At 42.0% G+C, this 14,174-nt stretch overlaps 1 protein-coding gene across 1 annotated transcript in view; it reads left to right on the forward strand.

Annotated features, from left to right (window-relative positions):
- The window catches only part of LOC115140123 (ubiquitin carboxyl-terminal hydrolase 4-like), a 33,310-nt gene extending 19,442 nt beyond the window's left edge, over positions 1-13,868 (forward strand). Inside the window, exons 13-22 of the mRNA XM_029678245.2 lie at positions 1,470-1,564; positions 3,186-3,368; positions 3,540-3,757; positions 3,985-4,197; positions 4,401-4,471; positions 4,610-4,725; positions 4,861-5,010; positions 7,578-7,681; positions 8,962-9,050; positions 12,010-13,868. Coding sequence (XP_029534105.2) covers positions 1,470-1,564; positions 3,186-3,368; positions 3,540-3,757; positions 3,985-4,197; positions 4,401-4,471; positions 4,610-4,725; positions 4,861-5,010; positions 7,578-7,681; positions 8,962-9,050; positions 12,010-12,135 — 1,365 coding nt within the window. The 3' untranslated portion in view covers positions 12,136-13,868. The remainder of the gene's footprint in view (positions 1-1,469; positions 1,565-3,185; positions 3,369-3,539; positions 3,758-3,984; positions 4,198-4,400; positions 4,472-4,609; positions 4,726-4,860; positions 5,011-7,577; positions 7,682-8,961; positions 9,051-12,009) is intronic.
- The last annotated feature ends 306 nt before the right edge of the window (positions 13,869-14,174 follow it).

The following is a 14,174-nucleotide window of genomic DNA, read 5'->3' on the forward strand; positions in this document are numbered from 1 at the left end:
TTTTGTTGTGACTTGATAGGATTAAGTATCGGTCAGTAGGCTTGGCAATACTCTGGCATATATTTAGACATTTCAATACAGTAAAAAAATTAAATAGGGGGGATTTGGGGCATCCATGCCTGGTGTCAAGATCAAGCTTCTTGGTTACAGCAGAGACATTCTAGCCTGAGTACCAGTCTCTTTAGCGAACAGAGACGGGCCTTTCTTCCATCTACAAATATCTTCTATTGTTAATAAGCTCAAGGAGATCAGAGGAGTTGATCCTGATTCGATAACCCTCAGCTATTCTTCAATCACAATGATTATCCAAATATTTGGACTATATCACCGTTAAAATTTTTTTTTAACACTCCTCAGAACAGAGGTATCGGGTTTGCTAAGCAACCGTTTTTTGTTTGTCCACACAGCACGTCTAAATTCAGAAACTACGAGTGCTTTCGTAAATTCTGGCTATCTACTCTGATTTCAGAGCACTCTCGTCTGAGTTGTGCCAGAGTGCAGAATAACTGATGAATTTACGAACGCTCAACACCTGTTGATAATGGCCTGTGTTAAGTAAATGTTGGCAAAAAAAGCGTAATTAAATTGTTGGCAGCACCACAGCTACACTCCCCAATGCTATGGATAACATGAAAACAGCTTAACCAGCTCTGCTAGGGCAAGTAAAATTGGCAGAGTGAGTTGTTTGGAAGTAGCTAGCCAACATTAGCCAGTTAGCTTGGGTGCTTGACTCTCTTTGTGGGGTCAGAACTCTCGGATCAACCCTTCTCCTCGGCCAGAGCGTCCAGTGTGCACTCTGAACGCTCCGAGAGCGAAACACTCTGAATTTACGAATGGACAATCTGACAACACTCTTAAATTTACAAATGCCCAGAGCGTACTCTAGCACTCCAGATTGAATTTACGAACAATCTAAACACATTGCAATTCCAACCACAAAACCTATTTGCATTGATTTTAAGCCTCAAAATACAACGTCTTGCCTATCTAACAGCTAAATATTTGTTTTTGACATTGTTATAATTCTAATTCCTATTTTAAGGTTCAACATGTTGCCATGGAAAATATTAATGTTATTTCTAACAACCAATGAGCAACTCTGAGGTATATCCAGTTGCATATTGAATGTTGTGATTGCCGAAATGCCAGTCTCTTTGGCAATGGCATGGAGTGGCAAGGAGTGGAACGTTAGCTAAAGACTGGTGCCCAGACTAGAGAAATTCACACACCAAAAAAAAAAAAAAGATAGCTTCCGGTAATACTGTATACCCCAGTAAAGTACAGAAACGGTATGAAAATGTGGATACCACCCAACTCTATCGGCCAGTAAATGTGTAGATTAGATTAAAATTATTTAATGCTTTGTAGCCTTTTTTCAATTGTGAGGATAACATTTTGTGCCACTGACGGGTCTGATAAAGGTACTCCAGTTGAGAGGAAACCATAAATGCTCCCTCCTGTCTTCCTAGATGGTGGTGGCTGATGTTTACAATCACCGGTTCCACAAGATCTACAGACGAGATGACGGACTCAACCAAATCATGGAGAAAGATGACATATTTGTGTAAGCCTGGTCTCTTCTCTTGCACTGGAAGATAACATATTGAACAGTGGTTGGGTATGAGCAGATGTCAAACAGTATCTTTATTGTCCCAGGGAAATTAGTTTACAGAATAACCACTTACAGTGCCTTCAAAGTATTCACAACCCTTGATTTTTTTTAAACGTTTTGTTACAGCCTGATTTTAAAAAGGATTAAATTGAGATGTTGTGTCGCTAAGGGTTACACAGATAATACCCAATAATGTCAATGTGGATTTTTTTTTTTTTTTATGTTTACAAATTAATTAAAAGCTGAAATCTCTTGAGTGAATAATTATTCAACCCCTTTGTTATGGCATGCCAAAATAAGTTCATGAGTAAAAATTTGCTTAACAAGTCACTTAAGTTGCATGGACTCATTGTGTGAGCAATAATAGTGTTTAACATGACTTTTGAATGACTGCCTCATCTCTGTACCCCACACATACAATTGTCTGTAAGGTCCCTCAGTCGAGCAGTGAATTTCAACCACAAAGACCAGGGAGGTTTTCCAGTGCTTCACAAAGAAGGGCACCTATTGGTAGATGGGTAAAAAACAAAAAAAGCAGACATTGAATATCCCTTTGAGCATGGTGAAGTTATTAATTACGCTTTGGCTGGTGTTTCAATACACTGTCACTACAAAGATACAGGTGTCCTTCCTAACTTCGTTGCCAGAGAGAAAGGAAACCCCTCAAGGATTTCACCATGAGGCCAATTAAAACAGTTACAGAGTTGAATGGCTATGATTAGAAGAAAACTGAGGATGGATCAACATTTTAGTTACTCTGCAATACTAACCTAAATTACAGTGTGAAAAGAAGGAAGTGCATCCTGTTTGCAATAATGCACTAAAGTAAAACTAAAAATGTGGCAAAGAAATTAACTTAATGGCCTGAATACACAAACACAACACATCAGCATATCACTCTTTTATATTTTCAAGCATGGTGGTGGCTGCATCGTGTTATGGGTATGCTTGTCAGGAAGTTCTTTAGGATAAAAAGAAACAGAATAGAGCTAAGCAGAGGCAAAATCCTTTGAGGAAAACTGGGAGACAAATTCACCTTTCCGCACGATGGTAACCTAAAATACAAGGCCAAATATATGCTGGAGTTGTTTACCAAGACGACAGAATGTTCCTGAGTGGCCTAGTTACAGCAACTAAATTGACAGAGCTTGAAGAATTAAAAAAATATATAATGTGCACATATATTACAATTCAGGTGTGGAAAGCTTTTAGAGACTTTACAGTTGTCTGTCTTTCTGGGCATCACTGCCAAATGTGTTCTAACATGTAATAACTCAGAGGTGTGAATACTTAAGTAAATTAGATATTTCTGTATTTTCAATAAATTTGCCAAATTTTTCCAAAACATTTGTGCTTTGTCATTATGGGGTATGGTGTGTAGATGGGTGACAAATGTGTTTTTATCCATTTTGAATTCAGGCTGTAACACAACAAAATGTGGAATATGTCTAGAGGTATGAATACTTTCTGGAGGCACTGTACAGTATCCACCACAGATACAAAATGTATTAAAATCGTAAAAACGGAACACCCTAAGTGTGCTACTGTATCATTCTCCATGTTTGTGGTCCAGGTATGAGGTGGCGGAGGAGGACAGGGAGAGGATGAACCTGCCTGTGTACTTCAGAGAGCGCCACTCCAAACACACAGGCGGCTCCACGGGAACCATGCTGTTCGGCCAGCCCCTCCTCATCACTGTTCCCCGGCAGAACCTGGCTGCTGACATGCTCTACGAGAAGGTGCTGGAGAGGATCGGGTGGGTACACTGTCTGTCTGTGGGCCTGCTTTTGTTTCCACTTCTGCTCATATGTACAGTATGCAGCACATAGACTTGAGATATTGAACATGTACTTAGTGTGCTAAATGTGGGAATAGCACGTGGCAAAAGGTTAATGTGCGATATTTACCCACTGTTTTCCCGTTCCAGGCGCTATGTGAATCGCGCTCAGAGCTCCACCAGTGAGGGGAGGGTGAATGCCTCTGCCTCCTCGGCCAGCTGCAGCCTGGCAGCTGAGTGCTCCGCATCATCCTCCAATCACAACACTGCAGGTAGCCCCCTGTCAGAAGGGGCGTCCTGCAGCTCCAGCAACGGCAGCAACCACTCCGGGACCTCCAACAGGTCCAACGGGAATGGTGTGTGTGAGGGTAAGCAACAACATGGATCAGAGTGCTCCAGCAGCAGTAAAGGCAGCACAGTTATTTACATCTCGTACACCTATTGGTTTCTTTATTATCCCATGATAAATTGTGTACTAAGCACATTTTAGTTTTGCATTCATGTAGAAGTGCAATATTTCATTGCCACGGGCTGACATGACATGGCTTGTGTGAATCTGATATTGGGATTTCAGACTTGTGTGTGTTGCTTCCAGGTGAGGAGGAGGCCATGGATCACCAGGTGAGCCCGGAGCCAGAGAACGGACAGTCGGGGGAGGAGGAGGAAGCCTCAGACCTGGAGAATGGCCCTAAAACCAAACAGTGCTCCAGCACCCCGCCCAAACTCTTCTCCTTCAGCATGGTCAACTCCTACGGAACGGCCAACATCAGTCCACTGCCTTGTGACGGAAACTTCCTCAAACTCAATAGTTAGTATTCAGTCTCGCCTCTGGTTTTCAGTGTTTTGACCAGTTACAAGAGGAGAAAATGTCTTGAAATACATGTTTTAAACTTTTTTCACCATGTTTATAGTTAAAGTCATGTGGTTAAAATATGTTTGTTGAGTTGCCATTAGAAAACCGTCTTTCGATGTGTGTTGAGGGCTGACCAAACTTCCTAATCTCCTCCATAGCACATTCCACAGTGGCGATTGACTGGGACTCGGACACAAAGAAACTGTGTTACGACGATCAGGAAGCAGAGGTCAGTACAGTTTCAGTTGACTTGATTAGGATGACCTAAAGCCCTTTTATTAATGTCAAAATGTGGATGCCAGTCTATGTCTATACAGTGTGTATCTGTCTGTGTGACTCAGTCCTCTATCCTCTGTGCGTACTGTAGGCCTATGAGAAGCACGAGAGCATGCTGCAGGCCCAGAAGAAGAAAGCCACAGTGGCTCTGAGGGAATGCATGGAGCTCTTCACCACCATGGAGACGCTAGGAGAGCATGACCCATGGTGAGACCAGGCGCAAGAGAAACAGGCCTTCATTACTCTACTCGCTAAATCATTGAAACCACTACTTTATAATGTTGTTTTCTGTGTTTCTGTCTGTTTCACTGATATCAACGATGCCTCACCTTGTCCTAACAGGTATTGCCCGACCTGTAAGAAGCACCAACAAGCCACAAAGAAGTTTGACTTGTGGTCGTTGCCTCGCATCCTGGTGGTCCACCTAAAGCGTTTCTCATACAACCGCTGCTGGAGGGACAAGCTGGACACTGTGGTGGACTTCCCTGTCAGGTACAGGCAGCACTATGCCAAGAGGTTCTGACAGATACGTGTCCTCTTTTAGTTTAGTTTATTTGCACACATATAAATAGTTAGTAATAGTAAAAGTCCAGCTACTGGGGATGTAGAACTGTGATGTACAGTAGGTACTCTTTAAAAAAGAAAATCAAACAATGACGGGATAGCTTGGCAAAATCAGTTGGGAGTGAGTGCCAGATCATAGAGCCTCTGTAGGTAATTCAGAATTGGTTGTTCTTGAATGTGGGTGACGTAGATGTTGTCTGTTTCTTGTTGAGTACTTATTGAATTTATATGTGGTGGTGAATTAGAAGAAAGAGTGTAAAACTGATTTTAAAGAGCCGTAAAAAAAAATGGAGCAACTTTTTAAAGAATTAATTTTCTAAATATTCAGGAGTTCTCTTTTTGTTTTTAAAGTCATGTGCAGTATGGTCTAGGGAGGGGCATAAGTAATTGAGTATTCGAACCTAGTCAAAACTCAGTCTTTACCAGATATAAAATATAAAAAATACTGAACCTATTTTGTCAATGTTGTCTTGAAGACAACTTTAATATACTTTGACTCTAGTGTTCCATTTGTACATGTGGTGTTTGCGGGACACAACAAAAAGTAAGCCAAGCATCACAAAGTTCTGCTCCCTATATTCCCTTTCCCCTCCATGTCCGACTCACTCAATTGTGTTCCGAATGCTGCCTACACATGCGTGCTGTGTGCGCTTACACAAAATAAATGCCTATATAAATGTATCTAACTGATGGGATACACAAGCTACATTCCTTGCCAAATTATGACAGTTTTATCACAAATTCAAAATGGACTGGTTGACTGAAGTGGGGAAATATGTGTTCCAACATGGGGATGAATTATGATTGTATCAGTTTGGAATAATTGCATCCCCCCTAAAAATTAAGGTTCCACAATAAAAATAATCAAAAACATTAGTTTGATAAAGACTAAGCATATTTTCATCAGAATCATTAAGCCTGGGCCTACTCACCAAGCAGATGTCCTGGCCATAATTCATTCCCATGCCATGTTCAATGTATAATTGTTTAGAAATTCCAAGGAACAGGCATAATAAACTCAACTGAATGTCTCTATATCGCAAAGAAGACTGATTTTGGTTTGTAACCCTGACAAATGTCTTTCATCTTGTCATTTCAAATGATCACTCTTTGAGAAAATCTATTCCAGACCTGAGATCCGAATCACTTCGCGCTATTTTATTCCATTATACATGTTTTAGTTTTTTTCCAATTATTAAAAAATCGGCCCTGTACTCGAACAGTCAAAAAAGGTAAAATGCCCTTCCCTAGAATGGTCTCTAAAACCGGCAGGTGTTATTATTCTTACAGAGTGTTTCTGCAGGTGACAGATTGATAGTAGTTTGGTATGGTGTGCTGGCCCATATAATGTTAAGTAACTGATGAACGGGGAGATCATTATGTAATAGAGACAGAGAAGTGCTTCTGTTTGAGATATCTAATTTTGCCAAGTATCCTGGCATTTTTGCTGATCTTGGAGGTTGTCTTTGTGTTTCCATGACAATTCATCAATCAAAACACCAAGAATGCGTGTTGTACTGGGTGGATCAACAGGTATATTATCAAAATGGACACCTATATAGTCTCTTGTATTTTCTGTTCTTTGGACCAGATAGTAAAACATTTGTTTGTTTTAGATTTAGTGATAATTTGTTGGTTTGTAAACCACTCTTATTCATCAATTCATCACATTAAGAAGGGACATTGTGCTCTTTATTCTTTGTACTTTAAGAGGTGAAGTTATGAAAGCATCCTTTTGATTTTGTAGTAAACTTTTATGGACCCACGGTATTGACAGCTTTTACACTAGAGGGTGCTGGTTTGCTAGATATGTCAGAAAAAGGTCTTTGTCCATTTTGAGGAAATCATGGTCACATATTTGTGAAGTGTGTCTAAACTGTCAGGGAGATTGACGTCACACTCCAACAGACAAAGATAATTCTAACCATATATGCTATCCGGTAATAACTGCTCACAAGAAAATTTCACAATCACAAAAAAGGCCTTTCAACTAAACCATAAAAATAAATGTATTTTCCAATTGCAGAATACCCAAGTTATTCTCCAGGTGGTGACATGAAGCCAGTGGAATGCTGTGCCGTGGTATAAAAGCAACCTGTGTGGAGGTTGTCTCGCTGAATGCCTGGGAGCCTCCCTGTGTTCACTGACCCCTACTGAGTCACATTATCCAGCAAGATGTAGAACTAAATGTTGCTGACATAGACAACCACTGCTGCGTCCAAGAACCTGACTCATGCTTACTGAGGAGTTTTGAGACCGACAGAGCCATCTGTTGTACCTCACCCCTCTCACCATCATATCAGCTGTAGTTCTGGCTGACCATCATCCCCCCCACACTGGGTTCAGTGCTGATGACATGTCCAATATTAATCACATTTGATATAATAAAAAATGTATTTCTGTACAGCCCTGTGCTTATGTTTCTAGCTGTCAGTTATTGTATATGGGTGTAAAAGGCAGGTTTTGCTGATGACATGTCTTCTCTCTCCACACAGGGACCTGAACATGTCTGAGTTTGTGTGTGACCCCAAGGCCGGCCCCTATGTTTATGACCTCATAGCAGTCTCCAACCACTATGGAGGAATGGGAGGAGGCCACTGTGAGTAATGTTTGCCTCTGCTAGCAACACCCTGGTCAGGTCCATCCTTATTGCAGACCTAGATAATGAGATACACAGTACACACACCCTACCCCACCCACATGAATGACACAGTCCGCTCTCACTTTGTTACATTTTATATTTCTGTTTACCTGGGAAATAGTGTGAAGCAATTGGTGCTTTTTGAGGTTGGTTCAGATTCGATTATTTAAAAAAATCACATTTCGGTTTCAATTTTTGTTCAGCATTAACCCACATAATGCTTAGTGCATTTAAGTGCTGTAACACAGAATAAAACAATTAATAAAAGTACCATGATGGTAGTGACTGCCTATTACTGTTTATCACTTATTAACCATCATTAAGTCACATTCTATTTCAGTTGTGTATTTTACATTTGTTTTGTTTTTACATTTACACCTCATCTCTATAGAGCTGACAAAAATCACAATTTTATTAGTTCTTCAAAGTAAATAAGGCATACTTTTATGAATACCATCTATTGATCACTTAGATAATGTATCTCCAGGTAGATGCCTTGCAAAGCAACTGCTTTCTACCCCTCTCGATCGCATGTGTTCTGTCTCTTCTCTCCCTCTTTGTCTGTCCACAGACGAACAAGTAGGCGCGCAATGGATGATAGTCATTGTAGTTAATTACCATGTTTTCTGTGCTAAACTATGTAAAATATTGGCCTGTTGGAAACTACAACTCCATACTACATCACACAGTTTGGGCTTGATCTGATTCATCTCTGGAGAAATTGTGAATTGAACTCATAGAAAGAAAAAAATGAAATAACCGAAATTGGAGTTAATCGCTCTGCACTGCTGGGAAAACAGAGAACAGTTTGCTGAAAGGCAGGTTTAACTGCAGTTGATCGGAGGCCATTGTTCTTTTTATATTCACTCTGTTCCTGTTATTTGAATACTACTATCTGCTAACATAGGTATTTGTTTTAGTACCTGGCAACCTGAAGCAGGCCAACTATGCAGAATGTATGATAACAGATAAGGTGTCTGGCTTATGCCTTCTCTCTAAGGAAACTGAGCTTATAATCAGCAGTATTTAATTAGGCTGTTGGTTCCCACTTACTCACTGTCAACTTTGATGTCAATTTCGATTTGCTCAAACCTTTTTGTGTGTTTTAGCCAAGCTCTTGTTTGGTGACTAACCAGGCCTGCTAGTGGAAACCAGTTCATCAGATAGTCATCCTAGCTCAACTTTAGTCCACCATGACCATAGTTTTATAATGTTCCTCCAATATCTTTTACCTGCAGACACAGCCTACGGCAAGAACAAAGCTGATGGGAAGTGGCATTACTTTGATGACAGCAGTGTCTCAGCTGCCTCAGAGGATCAGATTGTGGTGAGTGAGCCACCTCAACCCTTACTTTCATGTGTAACTCTATATGTTTTTTTAGAAAATGTGATTATGAATATACATTTCTATGACGTGGGACTCGTTATTACCCGTTTGAAAGCTATACACAGAGTATACAAAACATTAAGAACACCTTATCTTTCCATGACAGACTGACCAGGTAAATCCAGGTGAAAGCTATGATCCCTTATTGATGCCACTTGTTAATTCCACTTTAATCAGTGTAGATGAAGGTGAGGAGAGAGGTTAAAGAAAGTTTTTTTTAAATAATTGAGGCATGGGTTTTGTAAGTGTGCAATTGAGGGCGAATGGGCAAGACAAAATATATAGTGCCTTTGAATCAAATCAAATTAATCAAAGTTTATTTGCCATGTGCTCTGAATACAACAGGTGTAGTAGACCTTACAGTGAAATGCTTACTTACAGGCTCCAACCAACAGTGCAATTATTATTATTTTTTTAAGAAGGTATTCGGTGAACAATAGGTATGTAAAGAAATAAAAAGACTGTGAAAACAGTAGCGAGGCTATATACAGGCACCGGTTAGTCGGGCTAATTGAGGTAGTGTATGTACATGTAGATATGGTTAAAGTGACTGCATATATGATAACCAGAGAGTAGCAGTAGCATAAAAGAGGGGTTTGGCAGGTGGTGGGTGGCGGGACACAATGCAGATAGCCCGGTTAGCCAATGTGCGGGGTCACTGGTTGGTTGGGATAATTGAATGTAAAGTTAAAGTGACTGCATATATGATAAACAGAGTAGTAGCAGCAGCAGCATAAAAGAGGGGTTGTTGGGGTGCAGGCAATGCAAATAGTCCGGGTAGCCATTTGATTACCTGTTCAGGAGTCTTATGGCTTGGTGGTCAAATCTGTTGAGAAGCCTTTTTGTCCTAGACTTTGCACTCCTGTACCACTTGCCATGAGGTAGTAGAGAGAACAGTCTGACTGGGGTGGTGGGGTCTTTGACAATTTTTAGGGCCTTCCTCTTGACACCGTCTGGTGTAGAGGTCCTAGATGGCAGGCAGCTTAGCCCCAGTGATGTACTCGGCCGTACGCACTACCCTCTGTAGTGCCTTGCTGTCGGAGGCCGAGCAGTTGCCGTACCAGGCAGTGATGCAACCAGTTTTTCAGCTGTAGAATCTTTTGAGGATCTGAGGACCCATGTCAAATCTTTTTAGTTTCCTGAGGGGAATAGGCTTTGTTGTGACCTTTTCATGACTGTCTTGGTGTGTTTGGACCATTCTAGTTTGTTGGTGATGTAGACACCAAGGAACTTGAAGCTCTCAACCTGCTCCACTACAGCCCCGTCGATGAGAATGGGGGTGTGCTTTGTCCTCCATTTCCTGTAGTCCACAATCATCTCCTTTGTCTTGATTACGTTGAGGGATAGGTTGTTATTCTGCCAGCAACCGGCCAGGTCTCTGACCTCCTCCCTATAGGCGGTCTCGTTGTTGTCTGTGATCAGGCCTACCACTGTTGTGTCGTCTGCAAACCTAATGATGCTATTGGAGTCGTGCCTGGCCATGCAGTTGTGGGTGAACAGGGAGTACAGGAGCAGACTGAGCACGCACCCCTGAGGGGCTCCAGTGTTGATGATCAGTGTGGCAGATGTGTTGCTACCTACCCTCACCACCTGGGGGGCGGCCCACCAGGAAGTCCAGGATCCAGTTGCAGTGGGAGGTGTTTAGTCCCAGGATCCTTGGCTTAGTGATGAGCTTTGAGGGCACCATGGTGTTGAATGCTGAGCTGTTGTCAATGAATAGCATTCTCACATAGGTGTTCCTTTTGTCCAGGTGGGAAAGGGCAGTGTGGAGTGCAATAGAGATTGCATCATCTGTGGATCTGTTTGGGCGGTATGCAAATTGGAGAGGGTCTAGAGTTTCTGGGATAATAGTGTTGATGTGAGCCATGACCAGCCTTTCAAAGCACTTCATGGATGTGAGTGCTACAGGTCTATAGTGATTTAGGCAGGTTGCCTTCGTGTTCTTGGGCACAGGGACTATGGTGGTCTGCTTGAAACATGTTGGTATTACAGACTCAATCAGGGAGATGTTGAAAATGTCAGTGAAGACACATGCCCGGAGCACATGTCCTGGTAATCCGTCTGGCCCCGCAGCCTTGTGTATGTTGACCTGTTTAAAGGTCTTACTCACGTCGGCTACGGAGAGCGTGATCACACAGTCGACCGGAACAGCTAATGCTCTCATGCATGTTTCAGTGCTACTTGCCTCGAAGCGAGCATAGAAGTTATTTAGCTTCTCTGGTAGGCTTGTGTCACTGGGCAGCTCACGGCTGTGCTTCGCTTTGTAGTCTGTAATAGTTTGCAAGCACTGCCACAGAAGACGAGCGTCGGAGCCGGTGTAGTACGATTCAATCTTAGCCCTGTATTGATGCTTCGCCTGTTTGATGGTTCGTCGGAGGGCATTGCAGGATTTCTTATATGCTTCTGGGTTAGAGTCCTGCACCTTGAAAGCGGCAGCTCTACCCTTTAGCTCAGTGAGAATGTTGCCTGTAATCCATGGCTTCTGGTTGAGGTATGTACATACAGTCTCTGGGCACGACGTCCTCGATGCACTTATTGATAAACCCAATGACTGATGTGGTGTTATCCTCAATGCCATCGGAAGAAGAACAGGGTGTGGTAGTAGGTGCCAGGCACACTGGTTTGTCAAGAACTCTAACTCTGCTGGGTTTTTCATGCTCAACAGTTTCCCGTGTGTATCAAGAATGGTCCACCATACAATGGACATCCAGCCAACTTGACACATCCCAATATTAGGAAGGTGTTGCTAATGTTTGTTATGCTCAGTCTGTTGTTCCATGTGTCCCGTGTCTATTAATTAATAACGTCAGCAGTGATGAAAGCTCCCATTGACTTCCTGTCCTTTGGTGTTGTCAGTGTTGCTACAGTGTAACACTATCTCCACCTCTCCCCTCCACAGACAAAAGCAGCCTACGTGCTATTTTACCAACGCAGAGACGCGGGCGACGTCCCTGCCAAGCCTCCGCCCTCTGCCTCTCTCGGGGGTGTCACCGCTGAAGCAGCCGATCACATGGATACCAACTGAGCAGCGCTGATGTTCAGGGACATGCACTGAAGCAGAAAATAATGACAAAAGAGATACTTTGATGCACACACCAAGCTACTTCAGTGACATAAGACTTCTCAGTCGATATTATTAACTCCCCCCAGCCCTGTGTTTTATTTTGCTCATACATCGTCACAAAGAGCCAAAAGCCTTGTTGGATGCGTGACCCTCGAGACTCCCTCCCAGAGCTGGTGGCCTGCTGATGTATGAAACCTAGTTTACTCGTTTGGAAAAAATAAGGGGAATAGAAGGCAAAGAATCCTCTCACTGGACAAACAGAATGTTAGTTGTACCCTAAAATGCATAGGTATTATTAACACAAACTTTTCTGTTACCCACTAGAAAAGTACAAAATAAAAAAAGCCAAATGAGAATCTTGTTTTTACCAAAGTGTTCCAAATTGTACATCGTAAAGAACTGTACCAACTTCACTGACGGATTGGGGGAAAGAGAAACCTCTCCTTGAGTTCTCTCTGAGTGGTATCTGTGATGATAACGCTCCAGTGCAGGGGTGAATTTATGCAAAGTTGTATTTAACATTGAGATATGCACACAATTCAACACATGACACCGGTGGATCCTGTGACCTTCTACCTCCTGTGAATGGATCCAGTTAGAAAGTCACACTGGATGTGTTCCCTCTACACACTCACAGAAACAAACACACTCAGGCCCTCTCATTTTAGTCTTCCTCTGGGTTGGCTTGCAGGGCCTGTGTTTAATTGATCACGGTCCTGTTTACTGGGCCTTGATGTAAGCTGTGGCAGAGGCTATTTATTTTCATAGACGAGTTCAGTCAGACCTTAGCGCCTGCTCTTTATGAAGCCCAGCATGCTAACTCTCTCATTCATACACTGCCCTCTGTATTTATTTGGACAGTGAAGCTAAAATATGTACATTTGCTCTATTTTCCAGCATTTTGGATTTGAGATCAAATGTTTCATGAGGTGACAGTACAGAATGACACTGAGTGATATTTCGTACATCTGTTTTATCATTTAGAAATGAAAGCACTGAGTCTAGTTTTTTTTCCTTCTCCGCAAGTGCACAAATTCACTTATAGGGTGTTAAAGTAGTCAAAAGTGTAGTATTTACTGGAACAGAGAACCAAATGTACAAATGTTTGCTTCACTGTACAAATAAATATTGTGGGAAGGGTACCCCTTTTTCTCTGAGAAGTCTCATCCTGATAAAGGTGTGCTGTGCCCACTCGTCACACAAAAGCAACAGCGGCCTTTTAATCCTGCAACCTGTTTAAAAAGGAGGCACTTTTAGTTTTACTTTAGTCACATCTGAAATTTTAAATATGTATGACGTGGCGAGGCCCTGACCATTCGTACATTTCTGGATAATATTGCTGTAGTTTAGGAGAAAATTTGATTGCTGACTGAATGGACCCCCTCGACTGCCCCGCTATGACTTATCCTTAGACTACCTGTCCTGTATGGTATTACGGTCCTGCATTGAAATTGCTTTTGTTTTTTCTTAAAAGCACACTGCGTGATGCAAAATGTGATGTGTATGAAAGGTGCTAAATTTATGAAACTTGAAATTGTTGCTGTTCACAAGGCTCCTATCCGTTAAATAGAATTTGGACAGCAATAACTTAAAGGGGTCCTCAGTGTGTTTAGGACTGCAGGCATCTGTGTTCTCCCAACAATGGACTTTCAGACAACCAATCAGCTGTTAAATAAAATATGTTGGTGACATGACAGTTTGTTCATCAATGGATGGAACAAGGACTCCTACAAATCGGTCTGCTTGTATGTTGGACTGTTGCTACGTAGCTCTATATTCTTAACTGACACTTAAATGTGTCCCATTGAGTAGTAGTAGTCTTCAGTAGTAGCTGTTCAGCTTGTGAGGGCTAGTGGTGGCAACACAATACATGATGGCAGGAACCAGTGTCTCTGATACCAGTTACCCAGATTCAACACCCTGACCGTACCGTAATATTTCTCTATGTCGCCAAGTGTCTTGTAAAGGTTCATACGGAGCTGTACAGTATATGGCTCTGC

This window comes from Oncorhynchus nerka, linkage group LG2 (assembly GCF_034236695.1).
Source record: "Oncorhynchus nerka isolate Pitt River linkage group LG2, Oner_Uvic_2.0, whole genome shotgun sequence".
Taxonomy (NCBI): domain Eukaryota; kingdom Metazoa; phylum Chordata; class Actinopteri; order Salmoniformes; family Salmonidae; genus Oncorhynchus; species Oncorhynchus nerka.